This window comes from Galeopterus variegatus, unplaced genomic scaffold (genome assembly GCF_000696425.1).
Source record: "Galeopterus variegatus unplaced genomic scaffold, G_variegatus-3.0.2 Scaffold3945, whole genome shotgun sequence".
Classification (NCBI taxonomy): Eukaryota; Metazoa; Chordata; class Mammalia; order Dermoptera; family Cynocephalidae; genus Galeopterus; species Galeopterus variegatus.
Genome location: NW_007730056.1, coordinates 117,129 through 143,055, shown reverse-complemented (window position 1 = coordinate 143,055; position 25,927 = coordinate 117,129). Strand labels below are relative to the sequence as shown.

Sequence of the window (25,927 nt, the reverse complement as noted above, 5' to 3'; positions counted from 1 at the left end):
CTCCCGCCGAGGGTTCGGATCCCACATACAGACCGGTTCCCGCTCACTGGCTGAGCGAGGTGTGGGCGCAGCGCCGAGGGTTGCGATCCCGTTGCTGGTCCCGGTCCGGTACGGGCGCGACACTGAGGGTTGCGATCCGTTGCCGGACACGAAAAAAGACAAAAAGGAAAAAAAAAAAAAGAAAATTGACTCTAGAAGTTTAACATTAAAATTAAATATACCTTCTTGATTTGGCTTGTGTTTAAGAAGAATCTAAGAGCTGTTACGAAAGTATTTACTGTTAGGAACTATTATGTATTTTTATTTATTATCTTTATTTTTTCACAATCATGTTTTTAAAAACCATTGAGTAAGTCCTTTCTTGAGCTAAGATTTAAATTCTTGGAATGTTGTGTCCCATATACTTTCAGCTGTACCACATGAGGTATTCATGTGTTTAGACAATTTGGGGGGCATTGGTTTAAATACTACTTTAATTGACAAGATGATCTGTTTGTTAGTAAATGAGCTTAGAATTGAATGAAACTGTCTGCTGGAAATAAAGTAGAAGAAAAGTGGAAAAGAGGGAATGGACATGATTCTGATTCCTGTGTTAAATTTTTCTAGTTTTGTGTAAAAACCTTTCTTTACTTGATTACCTACACATTTTTTATATTTCATTTTTTTGGTACCTGGCTAGTACCGGGATCCAAACCTACACATTTTTTAGTAAAGACTGTTAAAACTCTGCATTTTTTTTTTCCTTTTTGTCTTTTTTCGTGACCGGTAACAGAATCGCAACCCTCAGTGTCGCGCCTGTACCGCGACCGGCAACGGGATCGCAACCCTCGGCGTCGCGCCCGCACCGTGCTCAACCAGTGAGCGGACTGGTCTCTATATGGGATCCGAACCCTCGGCGGGAGCGCCGCCACGCTCCCAAGCGCTGCACTCTACCGAGTGTGCCACTGGGCCGGCCCAAAACTCTGCATTTTTTTTAACCTTATAATTAAGTTTTTCCAAGTAGCTTTCTAAAATTGAAAATGGTAAAGTGTATTTTATGAATGTTGAGCATTTACTTTTAAATTTGAATGTCTAGATTGTTTTTTCCTATGTGTTTGGCTTAGGAAACTGCATACACTGGAAAAGGTTTCTTAGTGACTCAATCTGCTAATGTCAGAGGCAATAGTACTGGTTCCTATTTAATTAAATCTCTTTAGGAATTCAGCCTATGAAATATTTTTCTCCTGTAAATATTTTGATGATTTTTAATATTTAAAATATTAAAAAAATATATTTTAATGTTTTTGTGCTGCTCTGAGCATGGAAAGATAGTGGGCATGTGCCTTTATCTTTTCTTCCATTTGGTTCTCTGTTACTCCATTAGATTTGTAGCAAGTAGTATGTGTATCATGATGTAAAAAATAGAACCATATAAATGAGATCAAATTCATTTTTATACAGTCTCTCTTTGGATATAGTCATTGGGAATTTAGATGATTTCCAATAGATAATTGAAAATTGTTTAGAATGCTCACTTTTTAAAAATCTGTCCATTCCTAGTTTAGAAGAAGAATGTGAATCTTCTCTTTGCACATCTGCATTAAGAGCCAGGAATCTAGAGCTATCCCAGGACATGAAAAAGATGACAACTGTGTTTGAGAAGCTGCAGACTTACATTACTCTTCTCGCCTTGCCAAGTAAGTGTGTTTGTTGCTTATGGTTCTACTTGGAGGGCCAAAGAGTACAAGAAGCTGGAAAAGGGAAGTTGTTTGGCTTGGCAGAGTGAGAGGAACATAGGATCTAGAGTCAGAGAAACTTAAATTCAAATCATGCAGTCCCTTATACGTTTCTGACCTTGGGCCAAACACTTTACCTCTCTGCGATTCCATTATAAAATGGACTTAAATGTTATGATAATTAAGTTAAATTAAGAATGTAAAATATCAGGCATTGGACGTGTATTAAATACTCCCTTTTTCTCCTTCCCGTTTTTTAAATGGAGAGGGTTAAATCATAACAATTTATAGTAGCTTTCCAACAGGTAGCATAGTAGAGCTTTAGTAGTAAAAATGCCATTTATTTCCCCTGGACCTAATTTGAAAAAACTATTTTCAGGTAACTGAATGGACATCAGTTTAAATGAGGTTTTTAAGAATGCCATGATTTTCCTGGTACTGTGATTTTAAAAAAATTTTTTAAAAATAGCTTTACTGTGATATTCTTCACATACTATACAATTTACCAATATAAAGTTTACAATTCAGTGGTTTTTAGTATATTCACAGGTTTGTGCCCCATTACTATAATTTTAGAGTATTTTTATCACCTCAAGAAGAAACCCTGTATACTTTAGCTATCACCCACCTATTCCCCTATTCCTCCCATCCCTATCCCTAAGCTACTACTAATCTACTTTCTGTCTCTATATTTGTGTATTCTGGACATTTCATATACAAAGAATCATGTAATATGTGGTCTTTTGTGACTTAGCATAATGTTTTTAAGATTCAGCCAAGTTGTAGTAGCATGTATTAGTACTTCATCTTTTTTATTGTAGAAGAATATTCCATTGTATGGATGTACTGTATTTTATTTATCTTTTCATCAGGTAATGGACATTTGGGTTGTTTCTGCCTTTTGGCTATTATGAGTAATGATGTTATAGACATTCGTGTCCAAGTTTTTGTGTGGACATGTTTTTCATTTCTTTGGAATCGAATTGCTGGGTCATATGGTAACTCTATGCTTAACTGTTTGAGAAACTCCCAGACTGTTTTCCAAAGTGCTATACCATTTTACATTCCTGTCAGCAGTGTATGAGGGTTTCAGTTTCTCCATATCCTCACTAGCATTTACTGTTATCTGGCTTTTTGATTTTAGCCGTTTGTAGTGGGTATGAAGTGGTATCTCATTGTGGTTTTGATTTGCATTTCCCTGGTGGCTAATGATGTTGACTATCTTTTCATGTGCTTATTGGCCATTTTGTATATTTTCTTTGGAGAAATGTCTATTCAGATCCTTTCTCCATCTTTCAGTTGGGTCGTCTTTTTATTGTTGAGCTGTAAGAATTCTTTATATATTCTAGAAATAAGTCCCTTATCAGATTTATGATTTGCAACATTTTCTCTCATTTGTGGGTTGTCTTTTTGCTTTCTTTATAGTGTCCTTTGAAGCACAAAAGTTTTTAATTTGATGAAGTCCAATTTTCAATTTTTTTTTTCGTTGTGCATGCTTTTGGTGTCGTATCTAAGAATCGAGTGTCAAATCCAAGGTTATGAAAACTTACCCATATGTTTTCTTCTAAGAGTTTTATATTTTAGCTCTTGCATTTAGGTCTTTGATCCATTTTGAGTTAATTTTTGTATATGGTACAAGGTAAGAGTTCAACTTCATCTTTTGCATGTGGCTATTCAGTTGTCCTAGCACCATTTGTTGTGACAAGACTATTTTTAACATGTTGAATGGTCTTGGCACGCTTGTTCAGAATCAGTTGACCATAGATGTATGGATTCAGTTCTGATTCATTGATCTATATGTCCGTCCTATGCCAGTGCCAAATGTCTTGGTGACTCTTGCTTTGTAGTAAGTTTTGAGCTCAGGGAATGTGAGTCCTCCTACTTCGTTGTTCTTTTTCAAGAATGTTTTAGTTGTTCCAGGTCCCTTGCAATTCCATGTGAATTTTAGAATTGGCTTATCAGTTTCTACAAAAATGTCAGCTGGGATTCTGATAGGGATTGCATTGAATCTGTAGATCAGTTTGGGGAATATTGTGGGTTGAATTGTATCCCCCAAAAAGATATGTCCCCCAGTACCTGTGTGTGTGACCTTATTGGGAAATGAGGTCTCTATTAGTAGTTTTCTGTTGCTTATAACAGAATACCTGACACTGGGTAATTTATAAAAAACAAATTTTGCTTTTTACAGTTTTGGGTGCTGGGAAGTCCAAGATCCAGAGGGCACATGTGGTGAGGGCGCTCTTGGTGAGAACTCTGTGCAGAGTCACAACGCAGCTCAGGGCATCACATGACAAGAGGGCTAAGCATGAGTGTGTTAACGTGCTCACTTGCTTTCCTTATGAAGCCACCAGTGCTCATCCCCTAATAACCTATTCATTCATTAACCCATTAATCCATTAGTCCATGAATGGATTAGTCCTTTCATGAGGGAATAGCCCTAATGATCCAAACCTCCCAAAACCTCCACCTCTCAACACTGCCACTCTGGGGATCAAACTTCCACATGAGCTTTGGGAGGGGACACACATTTGGACCATAGTAGGGTCTCTGCAGATGTAATCAAGTTAAGATGAGGTCATACTGGATTACAGAGAGCCCTAAATCCAATGACTGGACTCCTTATAAGGAGGGAGAGGTTTGGAGACTGAGACACAGGGGAGAAGGCCATCTGAAGGCAGTGGCAGGGATTAGAGTTATGCTGCCACAGGCCAAGGAACACTGGGGCCAATAGAAGCTAGAAAAGGCAAGGAAGACTTTTCCCCTAGAACCTTTGGAGGGAGCATGGCTTTGCCCATACCTCAATTTTGGACTTATGGCCTCCAGAACTGTGCGAGAATAAATATGTGTTGTTTTAAGTCACCCTGGTTATGGTACTTTGTTACAGCAGCCCTAGGAAACTAATAAAAAGAACATCACCATTTTAACAATGTTAAACACTATTTTCTAGTTTTCAGAGCATAAGTTTTGCACCCTGATGTTGCTTCTCAAAGGTTCAGCCTTGGGCATGCACACAGTCACCCCGGGATGACAGTAGTTTTGGCAGGGCTCTCCTTCCCTAATCACACTCAGGTTTAAGCTCCTGCTGGCTGGTTGCTCTCTTGTTTTCAAAATTCCTTGGGGCACAAATTGTTCACAGACTGAATCAATTACATTTGGGCTACTTTACAGGTACAGTTATATACCTAACAAATATAGTTTTTGAGGTCAGCGTTTGAGATTTGTTCTGACCCCAAGAGGGCTTTTCTTAGCTATTTCTTTCTCTGGTTCTCTCTGGTAAAACAGCCAGCCTACAGTTTAGCTTATATTTCTAATGAATCTACCAATTTCCTCTCAATTGCTTTCACTACAAGCTCTACTTTTTAAAGGCATCCTTGGGCTTAAACTCGTACACACTCTTGCAAATAAAGTTAGTTCCTTAAGAAGAGATTCAGAGCTCTTGTTTTAAGGCTTGCTTCTCCCCTGAGCCAAATCTCTCAGCCATGATTCTGCTTCGGGGTGCTGAGAGTGGGGACAATGTCCCCACTTCACTCTGAGTGACACTCCTTGTTAGGAGCTGAGGGCTTGGTGGAGGGCATAGGGCAGCAGCCCCACGTCACCTTGGCCTGCCTCTCAGTGTGGAACTCCTGTTGATGGGTGGCAAGTGTGGCAAGGGTGGTCAGGGCGCCAGTATTCTCAGCAGCACCATGCCTGAGGTAGAGCCTCCGTCCCATGAGTGGGGGCTAGGAGAAAGAAGGGAACCCTCACCACCTCATGGACACACTTGCCCAGAATTAAGCCTCAGCAGTAGGTAGCTGGGAGCAAGATGAAAAATGCAGACCTCCAGCTGGGAGGTGGGAGAGAGGGAGGTCCTGCATTCTTGGCTGTACCTGTTGGGCATGAGGTTTCTATCTCCCTGAGTTGGTGGAGGGAGCAAGGAAATGAGTCTTGGCTCAGATACCACAGACTCGCTGTTCTTGCTGGGTTGTTACAGATTTATTTTCTTGAGTAAATTTTTTGTCATTTGCTGTATGCCTTTAAGTGGTTGTGGGTTTTTTTGTAATTTTCACCAGTTTCACTGGGGAGCAGGTCTGCAGAGCTCCTCATGCTGTCATGCCAGAAGTGGAACTCTGATGTTTGACTAATAGTGTTTTGGTGATGTCCAACAAATAATAATGTGCAGGGAGTAAAAAAGATGAGAAATGTGTTACATAGTAACAAGATTCAGAAAGACTTTCATTTCAGAAAGAATCACGAAGGTCTTTGCAAAGCTACAGGACTACGGCCAGTTGTGGAGTAAGGCAAATCATAACTAAAGCCAAAATGTTTCATTATTTTAGTTATACTAAGTTTCTATTTGTATTGTCAGGGCTAAGGCTCAGACCTTTCAAACCCATTGTACAGACTGGGTCACCAGACCCCTCACACGCAGGTCCACGCTAGGTAATTGGGAAAGATCCCGGGAGCCATTGGCAGATGACACAAGCTCAGTACTCAGCAACGGCAGCAGCAGCTTACAGGTCCACCAGCTTATAGGTCTAGTGGTGGTGGCGGCTTTTGGGAGGGTCCTGAGGGCCCTGACAGCAACAGCCTCCAGCATCAGTAGTGACCTCCCCTTGCCCCCCCCCCGGGGGCATCCCAGGGGTGGGGGGGCCCCGTGGATCAGAGCCACTTGTCCTTTACACTTAAGTCCATAACCCAGGACACCTGGATGCACATGCGCAAGTACATTAGACAATAACCAAGTAACAGCTGGGCACATGCGCATATTTACATCAAATGCTCGGCAAGATTCTGATCATCTGAGGGGCTCTGACCGTTTTCCTACATTTTTCCCTACAGACATAATTTTGCTTAGTAATTTAATTTTGATTCTTAACCTTTAAAAATATTGGTGACATGGGAGATGCAAGTCAGTTAGATGTATCTATGTTTATCACAATATGTCTGAATGTATCTGCAAATATTTTAAGAGCCACTATTTCTGATGTATTACAAGCAACCTTCATTTTCTATCTTCCCCAAAGTAGTGAGAGATGGTAGGGGGTCAACTTTGCAGGAAAATATTTACGTTTATGATTTTGGTTTCCTAGGTACAGAGCCGGATGGACTCCTTCAGACAAACTACAGTTCTGTCTTAACAAATGTTGGTGCTGCTCTGCGTGGATTTCATGATGTCATGAAAGGTGAGTCTTGAAAAAGAATATATGCTTAAAACCTTCTTCCCACTTTCTCAGAAATACCTGAATGAGATTTAAATAAGTACTACCTACTACCAAGGGTAATAGACCTGAGATAAAGGCTTAGTAGTGTTTGGCTTACATTGAAGTGCACAGCTCACTGGCTTCTGCTTTTTCCATCTGCTTCATTTCTGAAGGTAAACAAAGTGCTGAAGAGAAATCCTTGTGCAGTAATAGACCTGAGATAAAGGCTTAGTAGTGTTTGGCTTACATTGAAGTGCACAGCTCACTGCCTTCTGCTTTTTCCATCTGCTTCATTTCTGAAGGTAAACAAAGTGCTGAAGAGAAATCCTTGTGCGCAGTACTTTAGCCAAAAATACATTACACTGACGTAAGGCAGGTGTGTGAATTTTACCAAATCAGACATGCTGTTCAGAGGCATTTAGCAAAATACTTTGCACTTCTTAGAGCTCAAGCATGAAAGAATTGAGGAAACCAAGGTTTAAAATTCTCAAAAAGAATATGCTAATTTTCCACACTCCTGTGCATTTTTATGTTTAGAATGCCTGTTTTAACTCCTGTCTTTTTCTTTATACCTTAAGAAATGAAGATCTGTTCTTAAACTTTGGTAAGTTTTCAATTGCCTCTGTGCTCCTAAGAATATAGTCTGCTGAAGGGCAGAGGGGAATCTTTTAAAGCAATCTTAGCCTGTGATTGAGTCCTGCCTAATCTACAGCCTTGTATTGCTTCTCGGTTTTTCCCCCCTTTCTTTTCTTTTAAGGGACCATTGGGGTAGCGAAAGGAAGAGAGGGCAGGAGCAATTGTTAAGGGCTAATGGAAATAGCCCAGGTGCCTAGATGATTCATTGTGGTGGTGTTAACAATTAAGGAACAATCACTAATTTCACAGAAAATAATTTTTAAAAACTTAAAACTGTGTTGTATAATATGTGTAAGAGGGGTGTATTTGGGGTCCCCTTATAGATTATAGTGCGTAGATGATAGTGCATGAATCCCTGTCGCACTGGGATTCATTCTTAGTCTCAGCAGTATTGCTAAGCACCACTTTACCATTCAGTCTGGAGAACTGGCCTTGCCATGGCCTGTCTTCAATTATAAGGAACTTTAAAAGTCACTGTACTTCTGGAACTAGCAGTGGTTTCAGAAATCACATCTTGGATAGGTAGTCTGGGTGGTAGTTGACAATATGCATCTCCAACACTGCAGAACTTAGTTTGGTCTGTAAAAAAAACCCAAGGGACAGTGCTTTTTTCTTCTTCAGATTTTGGTTTGAAGAGCTAAGAGTTAGCTGTAGTCCTCCATTCCAGAACTTTACTTAACCTAAAACCATGCCATTGAAACCCCAAGTACCTATGTGGCTATGGGTTTTTTGTTTTGTTTTGTTTTTTAAATTTTCCTATGCTGATATTATGGTTTATTCCTGCTAGTGGTTTCTCCAGAATTTCTAAATAGTAAGTGCTAGAGCAGTGGAAGGTAGCTATCCATTCGAAGAGGTCTTAAAGTTTTATTTACATAAAAATCTCTTGATTTATTTATATTGCTATTTTAATTCATCTATAATATACAAAGTTTTCTAAGGATGCTTTTGTTCATACATTATATAAGATCGAGAAGATGTCAAGTGGTTCAAATCAAAGAATGTTACTGTTGTTATTTGGCATGACATGATGGAGCTTATGGGAGGGTCAGAGGCCGTATACTTGTTTCTTTTTCTTGTACTTGTTTCTGTCCTTAAATTAACGTAAAAACGAAAGAACAATGGGAAACATGAAGGATGTTTGGCAAGCAGATTATGGGGTCCTATTGCTAGGTTTATAGTTCAAGTCTGTCTTCTTACCTAGCTTGGAAGACTGTTGTGTATTTCTCATGAAAACTCTAAGCGGGCATTAACTGGCATTAAAAGAAGAAGCTTTGTTTTTAAGAGAACTCTTTTTTTTTTCAAATGTCTTTCCCTCCTGCTTTGCCATGACTAATTGCTTGATCTAATTTGGAAGGAAGGAGGGAAGCAAGGAAAGTTAGTAGGCTGGCTGGTAGCTTGGTCTCAGTATAAAAAGAGAGACAGGGAATTATAAAAATATGTATCCTACATGGAATTAAAATGGGAGTGAATTAATCTTTAACAAGTGGCATTCTAAATGAGAATTGTTTGATCTTTAGTCTCCGAGAGGTCTACAGCAGGTAGACTTATGGGAAACATAAAAGGAAAAATAAATCTGTGGTTTAGATCACATGATTTCTTTGTACTTTTTGGAGTTAAAATTTATGTCAAGTAACACCTTAAATAATTAAGATATTTGGACTAAATAAAGAGTAAACAATTGGTTCGGGAGAATGATTATAATCAAACTACAACAGCATTGTTCTTAGTATTGTACTTTCGTAAGTACCTCAGTTACCTACCAATCAACCGAGAGTGCCTACCAACCAAGTTGTAATATTATATTTTATACTTACACTAAAATATTGAATAAAACTGTCTGTGGTATGCAGAAAGAAAATGTCTGCTTTAGGGACTAGCAAGTTCAGTATCCAAAAAGTATTCAGCATTCTAACTGAATTTTTATACACTTGGATATCTTATGAATATATTGAAGATAATTATTTATTTTAAAAAATATACTGAACATAATAGTAATACACCAATTGGTTGGTTACTTTGCTGTGACAGCTGTACCGTAGTAATGTAAGATGTTAACAAATAGGGAAAACTGGTATAGCGGTATATAGAAACTCTATAATTTTTCTGTAAATCTAAAACTATCCTAAATTAAAGGTGTATACAGGTGCATAAAAGTATATAAATATATATAAATTAATTAAAAAATTCCCTAGTTTTAAAATTTTAGTGAAAATAATTTCATTCTTAGAACATAGTGATTCTGTGTTAAAATGGCATGATCATATCCAGTTAAATCTCAAATACCATTTCTTTCCAAATAGTCTTATTTTCCCTTTTAATTATCTATAGTGTAACATCAACTAAGTTTTTAAATTCTGAATAAATGAAATTCTCTGCATACATACTTGCTGTCAAAGTTAATTTTCATGTTTTGTGATTTGTTTTTAGCTTTGTTGGTAATGATAATTAGTGCTCTTTAACTGAAATATTCTGAAAAACTTAAAGGAAGCTGTATTGTAAACACTTTATTACTTAAAAATATAATTACCCTTCCTTGTAAATCAACATTGTCTTAAAATTCTCCCATTTTCCCTTATTTCCAGGACAAAATCATTATAACTGAGAGACCCAGAAAACTCCAAAGTTTACCTGGTTGAGCTCTCTCACCTACAGCAGTTTCTCTTAATCCTTTTAAATTTAAGCCACTCTTCTATGCTTTTCTAAACATAGGCCTTTATTGTAATATTCTTGGACTGAAGGGAATAACACATGAAGTCAGACACCGGAGTATCCAAACCTTTTTAGGCTATGCAGGCATTTCTCATTGCTAGTTAGGATGTGTACCAGCAAACTAGCTAAGGTCCAACTAGCTACGGATTGTGGGGCATATGCCTACATTGGCTATTCTGTTCCAGCCTCATGGATTGCTTATATAAGTACAAGATAATTTCTCATTAGTGCCTCCTAAACTATCAAAACAATGGTTTTTAACTGGTAAGTACTGGTCAGAGTTATTTACCTGATGCTAGAAAAAGAACTGATATTCAAATGAGGAAGACTTAAACCCACAAGCTGGTGGCTGTGGTAAAGACAGCTAAGATGGTATTGAGACCTTCACTTTTTTCTGTTCTTTCAACATGGATTTGTGACCTAATTGATATTCAGCACAATTCTGATATTTGGGACCATTCTTTGCTGAATTTACTTTATAAATTTGTAAGAGTAGATATGAGAAGTGAACGGGCTGGTTATCTGTATGTGACTTGTGTATAGATAGTAATGTTTTCGTTTGATTGTTTTTAGATATTTCTAAACATTATAGTCAAAAAGCTACTATAGAGCATGAACTTCCAACAGCAACACAGAAACTGATAACAACTAATGACTGTATCCTGTCATCAGTAGTGGCATTAACAAATGGAGCAGGAAAGGTACTTTTCCTCTGGCTTATACTAATGTTCAATTCTTAAATATGCTTTTTAAAAAAAAAATGACATAAGAAAATTGATTTGTGCAAGGATTTTGGAATATAGGGTTTTTTTTTGTAAAATAAAGTTGTCCCCCCTTTCTTTCTTCCTACCCAATATTTAAAACAATAAGGTAATGACTGTTCAGTATTTGCAATGAGTGAGTAGATCACTCACTGTTTATATTTTAATGCAATGTTGTGTGATTTGAAGATTCTAGATGGCTTCAATGTAGATGCTTGTGTATATAAAGGGTCTGATATATAGAACATTACGGACATACAGAAAAATAAAAATAAAAAACAAATCCCATGACAGCTTCCATTAATATTTTGAGTTTTTTCCCTCCTATTTTTTGGTTTGTTTGTTTTTTGGTAACTCTTATGGATAATGCTGCTTTTGTCGTTTTCTATCTTAAAATGACTTCAACATGTGTCTTTTCATTGAACTCTTAATATTAGATAATGATCATTTGGATCATTAAGCATTTAAATATTATTATAAACTGACCAAAGTGCAATTTCTTTAAAAATCCTTTGTGGATACTCTGGTTGAGACAGAAGTCACATTCTCAGGGTATGTGTTCATGCAGCTGTCATCAACACCTTTAATGATTAAGATTTCTCTGAGAACTCTGCATGTGTAAAAACAAGAAGACTGTATTTAGAACTATCTTAGCCCATTTTTTTCATTGGACTCAACATAATTTCTCAAAGACATGCTAAGCTCTATATCTGTATTTATATACCATTCTTTTTCTGACAGGTTGACCATAAAAGGTACAAATTTTCTTTAAGTGGAATAAGTTAATCAGAAATGATCACAGATCATGTTAGACATTCAATGTCATCTTTGTCAAACTTGGACCAGTCTTTGTGACCAATTGACTATAGTGCGGGGCCAAGATTAAAATGTGTTGTCTTTACCTCCTTCATCCAAGCCATGCCAGAAAATTCTGAGGATAATCCTAACTTTGATTCAATTAAGAAAAATACTGGAAAAAGAATCTTGTCATTTTGCAGGAGTCTGCTTCTGCTGCCTTTTATTAGAACTCTGAAATAGTAAATATGTATATATTTCACAGTTTATTTTAGCTTTGCTTTGCCTGAAACTTTAAAATGTTGTCTTATGGAAAGATATCTGATCCTTACTCTGGGATTTTTGTAGACTTTTAAAAATTTAATTGAAATGTATTGATTGTACATATCTATAGGATACAGAGTTATATTTCAGTACATGTATAAAATGTATAATGATCAAATCACAGTAGTTAGCAAATTCATCATCACAAAAATTAATCATATCTTTGTGATGAGAACATTTAAGCTCCTCTCTTTTAGCTATTTGAGAGCATACAACAAATTATTGTTAATTACAGATGTCTAGCACTACTGTACACCAGAAGAAGGTATTTTTCCTATATTGATGGTTTTTAACTAAAATAGGTATTTGAACTAATGTTATTTGGTGACAGATAATGTGATTTGATTAAACTGAATTTGCAGTTTGTAATTAAAAAATAAACAGTAGGAAAATGTAGCATATGCATATTAGAGAAAGTTTGGAAATTGTAGATATATTAGAAAGAGGAAGAATATAAACCTGACCATATACTACCATGACCTAAATACAAACATCCATATTATTCACAAGGAATATGTAGGTCAAGATTTTTGGAATTCTCATTTCATTGAATACTACCTAAGACAGAATTTCATTTGATATAGGAAAACATAAAGGAAAAATATAACTTTTCAGACCACTAGTGATTAATTGCTTAATTTTTGAGCAATTTTTGCAAAGATAGAATACTGTTTCACAAGTCACTTTTTCTTATCAAAAAAGAATGCTCTTTTATGTATCCAAGACGTTAATATTTCTGGCTAAGACATTTAGCTGGACATTTTTATTTATATCACCATTTTGTAGAGCACTGTAGATACAAAATTATGGCCCAACAATATTACATTCATGGATTTTTGTGGCTGCTTATATAGATTTAACAGATGTTAAATCTTTAAATGACAAGAGTCTACTGGACTTTCAGTCTTTTCTCTATTATATTTATAATTTAGAAATAGAGATTTTCAGAATTAAATTTAGGGTGGAGATTACATATTCAATATGCTTATATCATGTGTTCTGTTGGAATATGAAATATTCAAAGTTAAAATACAAGTAGAATGTATAAATCCAAACATGGATATTTCGAGAGCAGTGGCAGAAATTAATGAGGTAAACAGCTCATGAAAGTCCACTACAGAATAAATCAGAATCTGTTTTGGTTTACAGAAAGGATAGAAATTATCTAGAGTAGGACATGTCAGAAGTTGGTTCTTGATATTTATATGGTATCCTCTTTTTATTATAAATCATTTCCTAGGTATTCTTCTCAAATAAATGTGGGCTTTTGTGCAAGTGCTGAAATATCATTTTCAGTCTCAGCATCTTTAAACTTTGCTCTGAAAGCTGTTAGATATGTATTTTAGATATATTATTGGAGAACAAAATCTGTCTTCTTGTCACACTGCATTTAGATAGCATCTTTCTTCAGCAACAATGTGGAATACTTCATTGCTTCACTGAGCTATGGGCCTAAGGCAGCGAGTGGATTCATTAGTCCTGTATCAGCCGAATGCATGCTACAGTACAAGAAAAAAGCTGCTGCTTATATGAAGGCCTTGAGAAAGGTTTGTGAGCTGCTGTTAACATTTAAATCAGAGGAAAAATCAGGAATCATTCTAGAGAATGGCAAGAGTTTTTCCACTGTTTATACTGTTTATATTTTACACAATTTGGGGGTGCAGGTGGTTGGTGATTGTTGCCACGGGGAGGTTTGGGGAAAGAGGAGGTGATAGAGACCCAAACCTTACCTGATAAGTGGCTTTGCCTGTAAGAGTGCCTGGGGTGATATAGCCAGGCAGTCAATAAATATCAAACTTCAGAAAATCTTAAATTTGTAGAAACAGAAAAAAAAATAATAAATTGAAATGTCTATAATTTTTTCTGAATGTAATAAGAATATGTGGTCATTGCAAAAATAAATAAATAAATAAATCATAAGACACAGCAGTACATTAAAAAGAAAATTATGATCACCTCAAAGTTTCTGAATGTAATAAGAATATGTGGTCATTGCAAAAATAAATAAATAAATAAATCATAAGATACAGCAGTACATTAAAAAGAAAATTATGATCACCTCAAATCCCACCACCCAAATGTAGCTAGTCTTAACTTTGTTAGAGTATATCTATATCCAAAAAAATTTTATTGTGTGAGTGCACACACATACACTGTATAACAAGCAAAATGTATCTAGTTGCATATACTATTTTAGAATCTTTTTTTCTCTTAATATATTTTGGATATGTTTGTATATATTAAAAATATATATGTATAATATCAATTTCTGTAATCATTTTAATACCCTTACAGTATCCCATTCTGTATGTGTGTAGTTTAACCAACCAGTCCATTCCTGGTGGATATTTAGGTTATTGCCTGTTTTTCACTATTACATGCAATGCTACAGTGTGTGTTCTTGCATATGCAACTTTGTGCATTTTACTTTTTTCTCTTCATTTCTTTTGAATTTTTAATTACACAGTGCATAAACACGTCTCACATTAAATTAGAACATTACAGGTAAATTATAATCCCCAGTTCCAGTTTCTCTTCAGAGTTAACCATAGTAATCAGTTTGCTGTGTAACCTTTCAGGCTTTTCAGCATTTGTAAGCATCTGTATAAACCTGGAAACAATATATAGAATATTCTTTCTTTCTTTTTCTTTTTTAACCTAAATGCATGGCTCATTGTGCAATTTGTTTTTTCATTTAAAATCTGTTTTAGAGATCTGTCTATATCAGTACATGTGGTGCCTACTATATTCCTTTTAAATACAGCATGGAATTCTATAATATGGATATTCCATGGTTTGTTTAGGTTTCCCTTAATTGGTGGGCATTTGGGTTGATTTTGTTCTTTTACTGTGATGATAATACTGCAGTGTCTTGTAAAGGTTTTCTTGGGCACGTGTGGAATACTGAGAGGTAGAATGTTCTGGGCCACACATGGTTTATACATTTAAAATTTTAATAGTTACTGCCAAATTGCCCTTCAAGTAAGTACTCTGAAGGGCACTCCTAGCAATGTATAAGGCTACCTATCTTCTTATATTTGTCTAATTGTTTTAATTGTATCTTTAAAATTAATTCCCCAAAATAGAATTGCTGGTTCAAAGTCTATGAATGTTTCAGATTTGGCACATTTGTCCAGACTATACTTCAGAAAGGCTACCTATTTATAGTTTACCAGCAATAGAAATATAAATTTGAACCATAAATTTAATATTTATCAATCTCAGAGAGGAGAGGTTTCTTATGTTATTTTAATTTGCATGTCTTTGCTTATTAATGATGTGGAACATCCTTTCATAGTTATCATTTGTATTTATTCTGTCAATTCTGTGTTCAGGTCTTTTACCTATTTTTAAATAAATGTTTCTAATTAGGGTTGAAAGAGCTCCTTATATAGTAAGGATTTTAATCATGTGTTTATGTGGGGAGAATTTTTCTCCCAGTTTGCAGTAGTCTTTTTTTTAAAATAGAAGTTTTGATTTTTATATCATAAACAGGTCTTTTTCTTCTTTGTTGTTATTCTTAGCCAGAGATACTTTCCAAGGTTACAGAGATATTCACCTATATTTTCTTCCAGTATTTTTTCAGTCTAAAATTTTAGATTTAAATCTTTAATAGATGTAGAATTTATTCTGATAGAAGATGTGAAAGAAGTATCTAAATAATTCTTTTTCTAAATAATTACCTGGTTGTCCTTGCATCATTTATACAGTCCATTGTTTCTCCATTGAATTAGAAATGCAATATTTGTCACACAATAAATTTTTGTGTTTGCTTTTGTCTATTTCTGGATTTTCTATTCTGTCCTTCATCTGTCTATTTTGGTGCAATTCCATATGGTTTTAGTTAGTGTAGCTTATAATTGGTATGATAAGTTCTCCTTCATTATTTTTCTTTAAAATTTTTTTTTTCTTTTCACATGCATTGAAGGAAATAATCTATGTTGGCATACATCTGAATTTATTATCATACTGTATTTAGCACTCTTATTTGTGTAAGTAGGATTGGGGGGGCTGATACAATTTTTTCTTTGATTCTCTTGATGCTTTTTCCATAGCCCCTCTTGGAGTCTGTGCCCTATGAAGAAGCACTGGCAAACCGCCGGGTTCTTCTCAGCTCTACTGAAAGTCGAGAAGGCCTTGCCCAACAGGTATGGTACTTGGAAAATCAGGGAAACTGTTGAAAGCAGAGATGTTAAATCCCCGGGAGGAGGTTTTTAAAATATATAGAGTGATTCAACAGACTACATAAGTAAACATGTAAAAAAAAAGCACCATATGCATAATTCATTGAAAAACGTGTTGATACTCTAAGTCATCTTGATTCAATTGGTGTTAAATTGGACCAAAGTAATAACACACTTTGGCCATGATGATTCATTCTTTCTTTAGGCACTAAATTTAAGTGTTAGAAATATTAAGGCAAAAAAGGGGAGGGGGACTAGAGACTCAGTGAGTTATTTTCATTAAATGAGCAGGAATGAAAATTTTCCAGTATTTAGTTGATCAGTTGAATTTGGGAGTAGGTGAGAGGGGGAGGTTTACTGTCTTTTACAGAAATTGGTACAAACTAACACCAATTTAGGTTTTGTCAGAGATTTATTTACTTTAGTATCTGGCTTGCTTTTAGTTTTGGAAACATTTGTATTAAAGGGGACACAAATAAATTCACCTGAGACAATGTTTTTTCTATGCTGACCTTATTTTCATTGGAAACATATCACTTATCTTTTCAACTAATGCACTAGGGTGTTGGAACTGAAAATTTACTCCACAAAATGATTCCTTGAAAAACATAATATCTTAATTAATTTTGGATTTTCTTCTTTTTTTATGTGAGAAAACTAAGACTCAAAGACATTAATAATCTTTATCCAAAGTAGCTATTAAGTGGCCAAACTGTCTGACTTCAAAGCTAATGCTTTGGGCCGGCCTGTGGCTCACTCGGTAGAGTGCGGTACTGATAACACCAAGGCCATGGGTTCGGATCCTATATAGGGATGGCCGGTTAGCTCACTGGGTGAGTGTGGTACTGACAACATCAAGTCAAGGGTCAAGATCCCCTTGCCGGTCATCTTTAAAAAAAAAGAAGACAAAGCTAATGCTTTTCCTACTCTGCCATTGACCAGCTTGCAGGCTAGTCTAATAAGCACTCTGGGTCTCACTTTCTGCCTCTCTAAAATGAGGATAATATCTACCTTTCAGGGTCTTGTAAGGATTAGTTGAGCCAATGGGAGGCAGTGTGATACAGCAAAAAGAATCAGACTCGTGAGCCAGACAGATGGGTCCCAAATCCTGGCTCTGCCATTTGCTAGCTTAGCAGATGGTTGAGTTTCTGGGAGCCTTAGATTTCTCCTTTGGGAGATAAGAATTGTAGGACTATTAAGAAGTTTCAGTAGGATAATGGGAGGAACAGTGCCTGGAACATGGTAATTGCTCAATCATGATAATTGATAAAACATTTAGAATTCACTATAAGATTGCTATTATTTTTATAATTCTCAAGCCTTTATTTGCCCTGAGAATTAGTTTTTCTTCGACTTCTTATTTAAGTACAACATACTTATAGAAAAATATACAGATCATTAATGTACATTCCAATGAACTATCACAGGTGAACACATATAACCAGCACTTAGATTAAAAAAAAATAAAAAGACATTTCTCCATGTAAGGTATACCTTAGGAAAAATACTAGGACCCCAGAGCCTTCCTGATGCCCTTTTCCAGTTACTATTCTCCTCCCCCTCAAAGGTAAATATCATCCTGCATTCTAACCCTACAGATTAGTTTTGTTGCCTAATACTGACCTTTTTATTAAATGCAGTTATTCTATGTATACTCTTTCAGAACTGGCTTCTGTTATTCAATGCTGTGTGATAGTTCCAATTGCTCCACAAACATGCCCACCTTTGTATTTTCTGTCTTTTTAATTTTAATTGAAAGGGTGGCTTAAATTGCTTTTCCTTGGTAATTAGTGAAAGTGAGCACCCTCTTCTTATATATTTATAGTCTTGTTCAAGTACCATTCAAGTCCTTTGTTGTTGATGTTGTTTTTGCCTGTTTCTCTGTTAGGTTGGCTAGCCTTTTCTTATTGATTTGCAAGAATTCTTTATATATTCTGGATATTAGATCTCTGTTGGATACATGCTTTATGATTCTTCCACTTTCTGGTTTTCCTTTTCACTCTCTTAATGATGTCTTTGGATGAGTAGAGATTTTTTCTTTTACTCCAGTTCAATTGATTTGCAAGAATTCTTTATATATTCTGGATATTAGATCTCTGTTGGATACATGCTTTATAGATTCTTCCACTTTCTGGTTTTCCTTTTCACTCTCTTAATGATGTCTTTGGATGAGTAGAGATTTTTTCTTTTACTCCAGTTCAATTTCTCAATTTATAGTTGTGCTTTTTGAAATCTGTTTAATAGATCTCTCCCTATTTCAGGGTCAAGCTTTATTGTTTTTATCTCTATGACGTAGTTTGGGTTTACATTCTGTAAACTACTTTTTTGGCCACTAAATTTTGTATGCATTATTCTCTAAGATGCAAAACTCTTGTTACTTTTCAAGGTTCAGCAGAGTTTGGAAAAGATTTCTAAACTAGAGCAGGAAAAAGAACATTGGATGTTGGAAGCACAACTAGCCAAAATCAAGCTAGAGAAAGAAAACCAGCGAATTGCAGATAAGCTGAAGAGTACAAGTAGTGGGCAGTTGGTTGGGCTGGCCCAGGAAAACACTGCCGTATTGAATGCTACTGGCCAGGATGAAGCTGCAGCCATGGCTGTGCTGGAGGCCGTTCAGAGCACAAGTCTGGTAAGTGTCTTCTTTGTTGCCCTCAGTTTTCTTTTTTTAATACTAATTGGTAAGAATCTAACCTAGTGTTCAATGTTAACCATTGTGTTAGTCCTTTCGGACTGCTATAACAAAATTCTATAATTGAGTGGCTTATAAACAACAGAAATTTATTTCTCACAATTCTGGATTCTGGGAAGTCCAAGATCAAGGAACTTGCAAATTCACTATCTGGTGAGGGTCTGTTTCCTCTTTCATAGATAGCAGCCTTTTTGCAGCGTTCTCACATGGCAGAAGGGGTGAATGAGCTCTCTGGGGTCTCTTTTGTAGGGAGCAGTAATCCCATTAGATTTCCTCCCAAAGGCCCTGCCTCCTAATACCACCACCTTGGGGGTTAGGATTTCAACATATGAATTACTGGGAGACACAAACATTTAGACCATAGCAACCATCTAATTACATGTCAGTTTATAACAGGAATGATTCATGTGCTCTAGAAATAAGCTGTTAGTAAACAGAGTATCTCCTTTAAAAAGTGATTTTACATGAGACTTCCCCATGGTGAGGGCTGTGTTCCTGGAAGACATAGTAAGTCAAATTTAAGCTAATTGTTTTTCTATAAAAGCATGTAGTTTCTAACCAAGAATCAAATGCCGAACTTTTTATAAAAGTGGCCACAAATACCATTTTAAACCAAATATATGATGTATTTCTAGAGAGGATAAAGCTTGATAACATACATATAATACAGAAAGCCATGAGGTTAATTTTTTTTTTTATTTATTAGGCAGTATGTTGGCAAATTATCTTGCAGCTTTATAGTTCTTGTCATATTTTTAACTGCAGTGATTTAGGAGGTGAAGAAACATCTCTATTGGCATTAGAGAATTCAAAATTACTTTTTAAAAAAGTGTTCTAAGTATAATATTCTGCCCACTGTAAAAAAAAAAAATTAGGAAAATCTAAGAAAGGAGATATCAGGAAGGAAGAAAAAAATCCTTATAATCAAGAGTCTCTTTAAGTGTATTTTTACAAGCATGTCTCTCTTGCTCTTTTTTTTTTTTTTTCGGTGGCTGACCAGTATGGGGATATGAATCACTGACCTTGGTGTTATGAGCACCACGGTTTCCCAACTGAGCTAACTAGCCAGTCCTTTATAAGCATTTCTTGAGGAACTTGAGGAGAGCCATGGTGCTTCTGGAAGATCCTGTACTAAGGTGTGCACTTTCTGCTGACTTTATCCCTGTAGTTCACTGATGCTGTTGAAGAGCAAGTCATGGTCCTTGTCAGATTTACCTTCTACCTGATTTAAAATATACAAACCAGCTTTTATTTTCAAGATGTAAATAGACCTCATTGCATTTCAACAGTGTCAGAACCTCAGATGATTTTTAATTTTCCTAGGCATGGATGGTAGTAAGTAATATTATTTAGGAGAATATCTTCGTTAAAGTACTTTGGGTCAGATATCATAATATCTGCAACTTACTTTCAGATTATTCAGAAAAAATATATATGCACAGATCAATACAGTAAGGTAGTGTGTTAACAATTATTGAATCTAGATAGTAGATACACACGTTTACTGTACTTTCCCCCCACCCCCACTTTTCTGTATGTTTGAAATTTTTCATAATAAAATGTTGGAGAGAAAAAAGGAATTATAATTTTTAGAAAAGCAAAAAATAAAAACCAAACTTCCTAGAGTTTTGACTTGAATAGCCGTCATACTCACAGGATGATCTTGTAGTGTCCTCATGGCAGGTCTTGTGGCACGCAGCCACAAGTCCTGCATGCTGCCTTTGATAGGGCAAGATGACTGCATTCACTCCCATGCCAGTGGTTTAACATTTAGCTACAGTGTGTACATGAAGTAATGAGAACATCGAGCAAATAGTAACATTGTGACCTCTGGCAAATGGCATTTGAGACAGTGCAGCACTGCCCCCACTCTCTCATCTTTGGACTTTACTTCCGAGTCTGTCTCATTGATAGGGTTAGATTGTTTTCCATTATGTCTGTCTTCTTTCTCCCTTCTCTTTCTGATCACCTGTATCCATTCCTTTCCTCTCCTTTCACTTGTGTTAGCAGTAGAGTTCGTGGTGGCCAGGGAGCAACTGTGGAACCAGACTAGACCAGGGAGGACACTGCTAATGATGGTGGTGATGGCAGTAATCGTGTGCCAGGCATGGATCTAAGGACTTTTCAATGTGTTAACTCAGTCAGTCCTCACATAGGATTGTAGGCACTGTGAGATTGTAGATACTTCATATCCCCATTTCACACTTGAGAAAACTGAGCAACGAAGAAATAACTCACACTTGGTAAGTGATGGGATATCTGGGTCCACAGCCCGCCCTCTTAACCAACATGGCCCTGTTGTGCTCTGATTGGTATCAGAAAACAGACTGGCTGATATAAACTCATTTGTTTACCACTTGCCTTTCTGAGGTGCTGAAAGTTCGTAACCCTGGTATATTTGAGTCATTAATGTCAGTTGCTGAAAATTGAGGACTATCTTTTTATTTGAACATTTTCAATGGAAAGCACTGTTCTTATATATGTAAGTGAGAAAAGTTTCCAGGGACATGAAAAACCTTTAGTACTGAACATCATGGGGCTGTTAGTGATGATGACTTTGTTTGCTTTTGGAAGTTACTATTATTTTAAGTCATCTATCTAGTGTGGGGGTAGAAGAGGTGTGGTTCCTTTCCTTTCCATCATAAGGGTCACACTGAAACTACTATTACAAAAGACAGGTTAACAAGAGAAAAGCATAAAAATTTTATTTAATCTAAAGTTTTATGTAATATGGGAGCCTTCAGAAATGAAAACCCAAAGACCCAGGGAATACTGTCTATTTTTCTGTTTTGTTTCAATGAAGAATGGACAGCTGTGTAGAAATGTTATTGGACAAAAAGAGAATGATCTAATAGTAATAGACTGAGTGGGAAAACCCAGCAAGGCCTGTCTATTTGGATTCTTCTTGGCTTCTCTGCTATAACATCTCTTCCTCCCAGGTATGGGGTAGGTCCTCTCTGAAATGAGGGTCTTACGACGTAATGTTGGACAAAGGTAGGTCAGAAAATTTCTCTGTGGCTAGCTCCTAAACAAAAAAGGTTGGGGAAGTTTACAGTAATATTTCTAGATTTTATGGCTGGCTTTGGGGGAGATGGGTTCTAATTCCTATGACCTGCTTTAGGGAAGAGGGATTCTAGTTGCTTTGGCCTGCATTGGGGGAGGAAGGAAAGCAGGAGAAAGAAGGGTAGGAGAAGGAAAAAAAGACTTTACTTTTGAGTCTCTTCCAGTGTGCTTCATTTCAAAGCAGTCAGCATGCCAAAACACCATTTTGGGATATTGTTTTTTGAGCCCCAACAGTAGCCTGTATGTATCCACAGCCTTGATTTCTTCTTTTCTCTTACTATCTGCATCCCTTAAGGGTCTCTTTGTTCCCACACACCTTATACAACGCTGTCAGAGTAATTTTCCTAGAGTATACAAATTTCAGATTTTTGGATTAGGGATGCTCAAGCAGTATGTATGCTGCAAATATTCCAAAACCTGAAAAAATCTGAAACACTTCTGGTCCCAAGCATTTCATTATTAAGGGATACTCAATCTGTATTAGTGATTACGCACTTTCTTGCTTCTAGACTTTTAGTATCTCCCTGTTATCCATAGAATATACTACACTCATTTGTTCGGCATTCAAGGTCCTTGGATACCTAGTTCCAAACTACCTTTCTAGCCCTATCTTCTTCATTTCCTTGTGCAAACCCAAAATGAACGCTCATCTCTGATAACGTTCTTTGCACTTTTGCCTCTCTTTCTGTGTTCAAGCTGTTTCTTTTTTTCTTTTTTTTTTCTTTTAAAGATGACCGATAAGGGGATCTTAACCCTTGGCTTGGTGTTGTCAGCACCACGCTCAGCCAGTGAGCAAACCGGCCATCCCTATATGGGATCCGAACCCGGGGCCTTGGTGTTATTAGCACCACACTCTCCCGAGTGAGCCACGGGCCGGCCCTCAAGCTGTTTCTTTTGCCTGAATATCTGTTTATAACTCTTAGCACCTATGTACTCACATACTTTCACCTTCCAGCTCCTCTGTCCTTCTTGACTTTCTTGAATTCAAAACTACCCAGCATTTAAGGTACAGTTGAGATGCCACATTTTCTGTGAACCACTGTTTCAGGCATTGTCTTTGACGGTCAGGGTTAGAGAAACAAGACATGGTCTGTCTCCTCTTGTTTTTCACAGTCTAGTCTATATAACTGAATATATTACTCCCTTAGTTGCTTTCAGTCTAATGGAATAAGAGCTTGGCTAGACATATGTACAGAGTACTGGGGAATCACAAAGAAGGTCCCTGGAGGGGTTGAGGAGGATGTCACAGAAGAGATGACATGAGTGGGTTTTAAAAATGAACAGCAGCCCAAGCAGGAGAAGAATATTTCAATCTGAGAGAAAGGTTTCACCATGTAATTCTCCTTCCTTTCTGTACATTATACATTCCTGCCAAAAATGACCTGGAGTCTTGGAATTTTCTGCCTTCCTTGATGTTTCTACTTTTCAGCCTTTCTTTTTGCCCCTCGTGCCCCCTTAATTGAGCTTAAGTGAAATAAGTATGTAGCTCTGAGAGTGTGTATGTGTGTGTGTCCATTACCGTATGTCCGTACCTTTTGTCTTTTTCCTCTTGGGTATTGGGTGCAAGTCTGTAACTATTTCAGAGTTAATTGATTAACAAAGGAAATTCATCTTACAAGCCACCAGGAGATTACTTTGGTTCAGACACCTTGAGGCTGAAAAAGTAACATCATATGGAAATTTATTATTTCTAACCCTATAGCATTTCAAAAATTAAATGCTTATTATTTTCAATAAAATTCCTAGTACTGTAATTCAAACATTCGGTCAGCTGTTATTTATTGTCAAAAAGATAGCAATAAGTTCAAGAAAGAAAAAGTACAAAAGCAACACAAACTTTTGTTTTCTGCTGGAAGTAAAAAGCATTGCTTAAATTAATAGAATTTTTAAATATATATTTTAAGTATAAAAATAATGTACATTGTAACTAAAAAATACTAGAGTAAAAGAAGAGAAAAAAATGAGATCCTAAATAGCCAAACCACCCTTAACATTTTTTTCTTCAAAATTTCATGTTGAGGGCCGGCCTGTGGCTCACTCGGGAGAGTGCGGTGCTGATAACACCAAGGCCACAGGTTCGGATCCCATATAGGGATGGCCGGTTTGCTCACTGGGTGAGCATGGTGCTGACAACACCAAGTCAAGGGTTAAGATCCCCTTACCGGTCATCTTTTAAAAAAAAAAAAAAAAAAAAAATTTCATGTTGAGATTGTACTATATAAAATTTCAAATCTTTTAGCATAATGTTAGCACACATTTATGCTGTAATTAAAAACTATGTAAACTTAGTTATTGATTCTATAGTACTCCATATCTGATATACCTTAGTCAACCTATGGTTGAGCATTGATTAGAATTTTTACTATTTGTATTAGTCAGCATTCTCCAGACGGACAGAATCAATAGGATGTGTTGTAAGTATATGAGAGGGGATTTATTAGGGGAATTAACTCATGTGATTGTAAAGAGAAGTCCCACAAATGGCCATCTGCAAACTGGATCCCTGTGTGACTCAGTCCAAGTCCGAAGGCCTCAAAACCAGGAAAACTGATGGTGTCCTGGAACCCAAAAGCTGAAAAGTCTCGAGCTCTGATGTCCACGGACAAGAGAGAAAAGTGTATCCCAGCTCCAGTGGATAGAGCGAGTTGTCATTTTTACTCTGTTTTTGTTGTTGTTGTTGTTTTCTTGGGGCCCCCAGCTGATTGGATGTTTCCTGCCCATAGTGAGGGTAGATCTTTCCCACCCATTCCACTGAGGCTCTCATGCTAATCTCTTTTGGAAACACCCTCATAGACACACCTAAAAAAGATAGGTTTACCAGTTTTCTTGGCATTCCTTAATCTAATCAAGTTGACACCTAGAATTAACCTTCACATTATTATTATTATTTTATTTTTATTTTATTTTATTTTTTGTCCTTTTTGAGACCGGCCACACCGCGCTCAGCCAGTGAGTGCTGTGAGCGCACCAGTCATCCCTATAAAGGATCCGAACCCGCGACTGCGGTGCTACCAGCGCTGCACTCTCCTGAGTGAGCCAAGGGGCTGGTCCTGCCAAATTATTTTCTAAAACAGATATCTCAGTTTATACTCTTTTTAGTAGCATATCAGAAAATGTTGCAATGATATATGTTAAAACCTATCCTTCCATTTATGTAATACCATTTTCCTGAAGGTATATTCCTTTGTGCTGTACCACATTTTCAAACTGTAACCCAGGAGTAAGGGGGTGAGGTTGGGGAGGTGGAATAAATGCATCCATGCAGTTTATTTCATCAAGCGCAGTCATATCTGAATATATAAAATTAAATGGTTGTCATGTTATCGTAACCAGTTTTTAACTAAAAGCGAAAGAATAATTGCTACTCCTGCTTCATTGAGTAGAAAATTATGGGTCTTCTATTTTAAAAAAGTCTCGTAGAAGATTCTTTCACAGATAGGTGGGCAAAACATTCATTAGTATACATTCAATTGATATACTGCTCACTATTCAGAATAATACTCTTGAGGATATTATTAGAATATGTTAAAATGTTTATTGGGTGTTATCTCAGATTAAGAGAATCTGTTGAAACCGAGTTTCTAGTAGTTTCCTTAAGTCATTGTTCCCAAGCACATATTCTCCCATAATCTGAATTCAATAATTGTGACTGTTTCTGAAATTTTAATCCATAAAAGCAAGCTTTAAAAAAACCTAGCAGCGGGCCGGCCCGTGGCTCACTCGGTAGAGTGCGGTGCTGATAACACCAAGGCCCCGGGTTCGGATCCCATATAGGGATGGCCGGTTGCTCACTGGCTGAGCGTGGTGCTGACAACACCAAGTCAAGGGTTAAGATCCCCTTACCGGTCATCTTTAAAAAAAAAAAAAAAAA

General features: G+C 36.6%; 1 protein-coding gene across 1 annotated transcript in view; it reads left to right on the top strand.

Moving 5' to 3' along the window:
• The window catches only part of PPP1R21 (protein phosphatase 1, regulatory subunit 21), a 64,126-nt gene that overhangs the window by 30,590 nt on the left and 7,609 nt on the right, over positions 1–25,927 (top strand). Inside the window, exons 12-17 of the mRNA XM_008586343.1 lie at positions 1,540–1,676; positions 6,785–6,877; positions 10,814–10,941; positions 13,515–13,667; positions 16,176–16,268; positions 18,691–18,933. Coding sequence (XP_008584565.1) covers positions 1,540–1,676; positions 6,785–6,877; positions 10,814–10,941; positions 13,515–13,667; positions 16,176–16,268; positions 18,691–18,933 — 847 coding nt within the window. The remainder of the gene's footprint in view (positions 1–1,539; positions 1,677–6,784; positions 6,878–10,813; positions 10,942–13,514; positions 13,668–16,175; positions 16,269–18,690; positions 18,934–25,927) is intronic.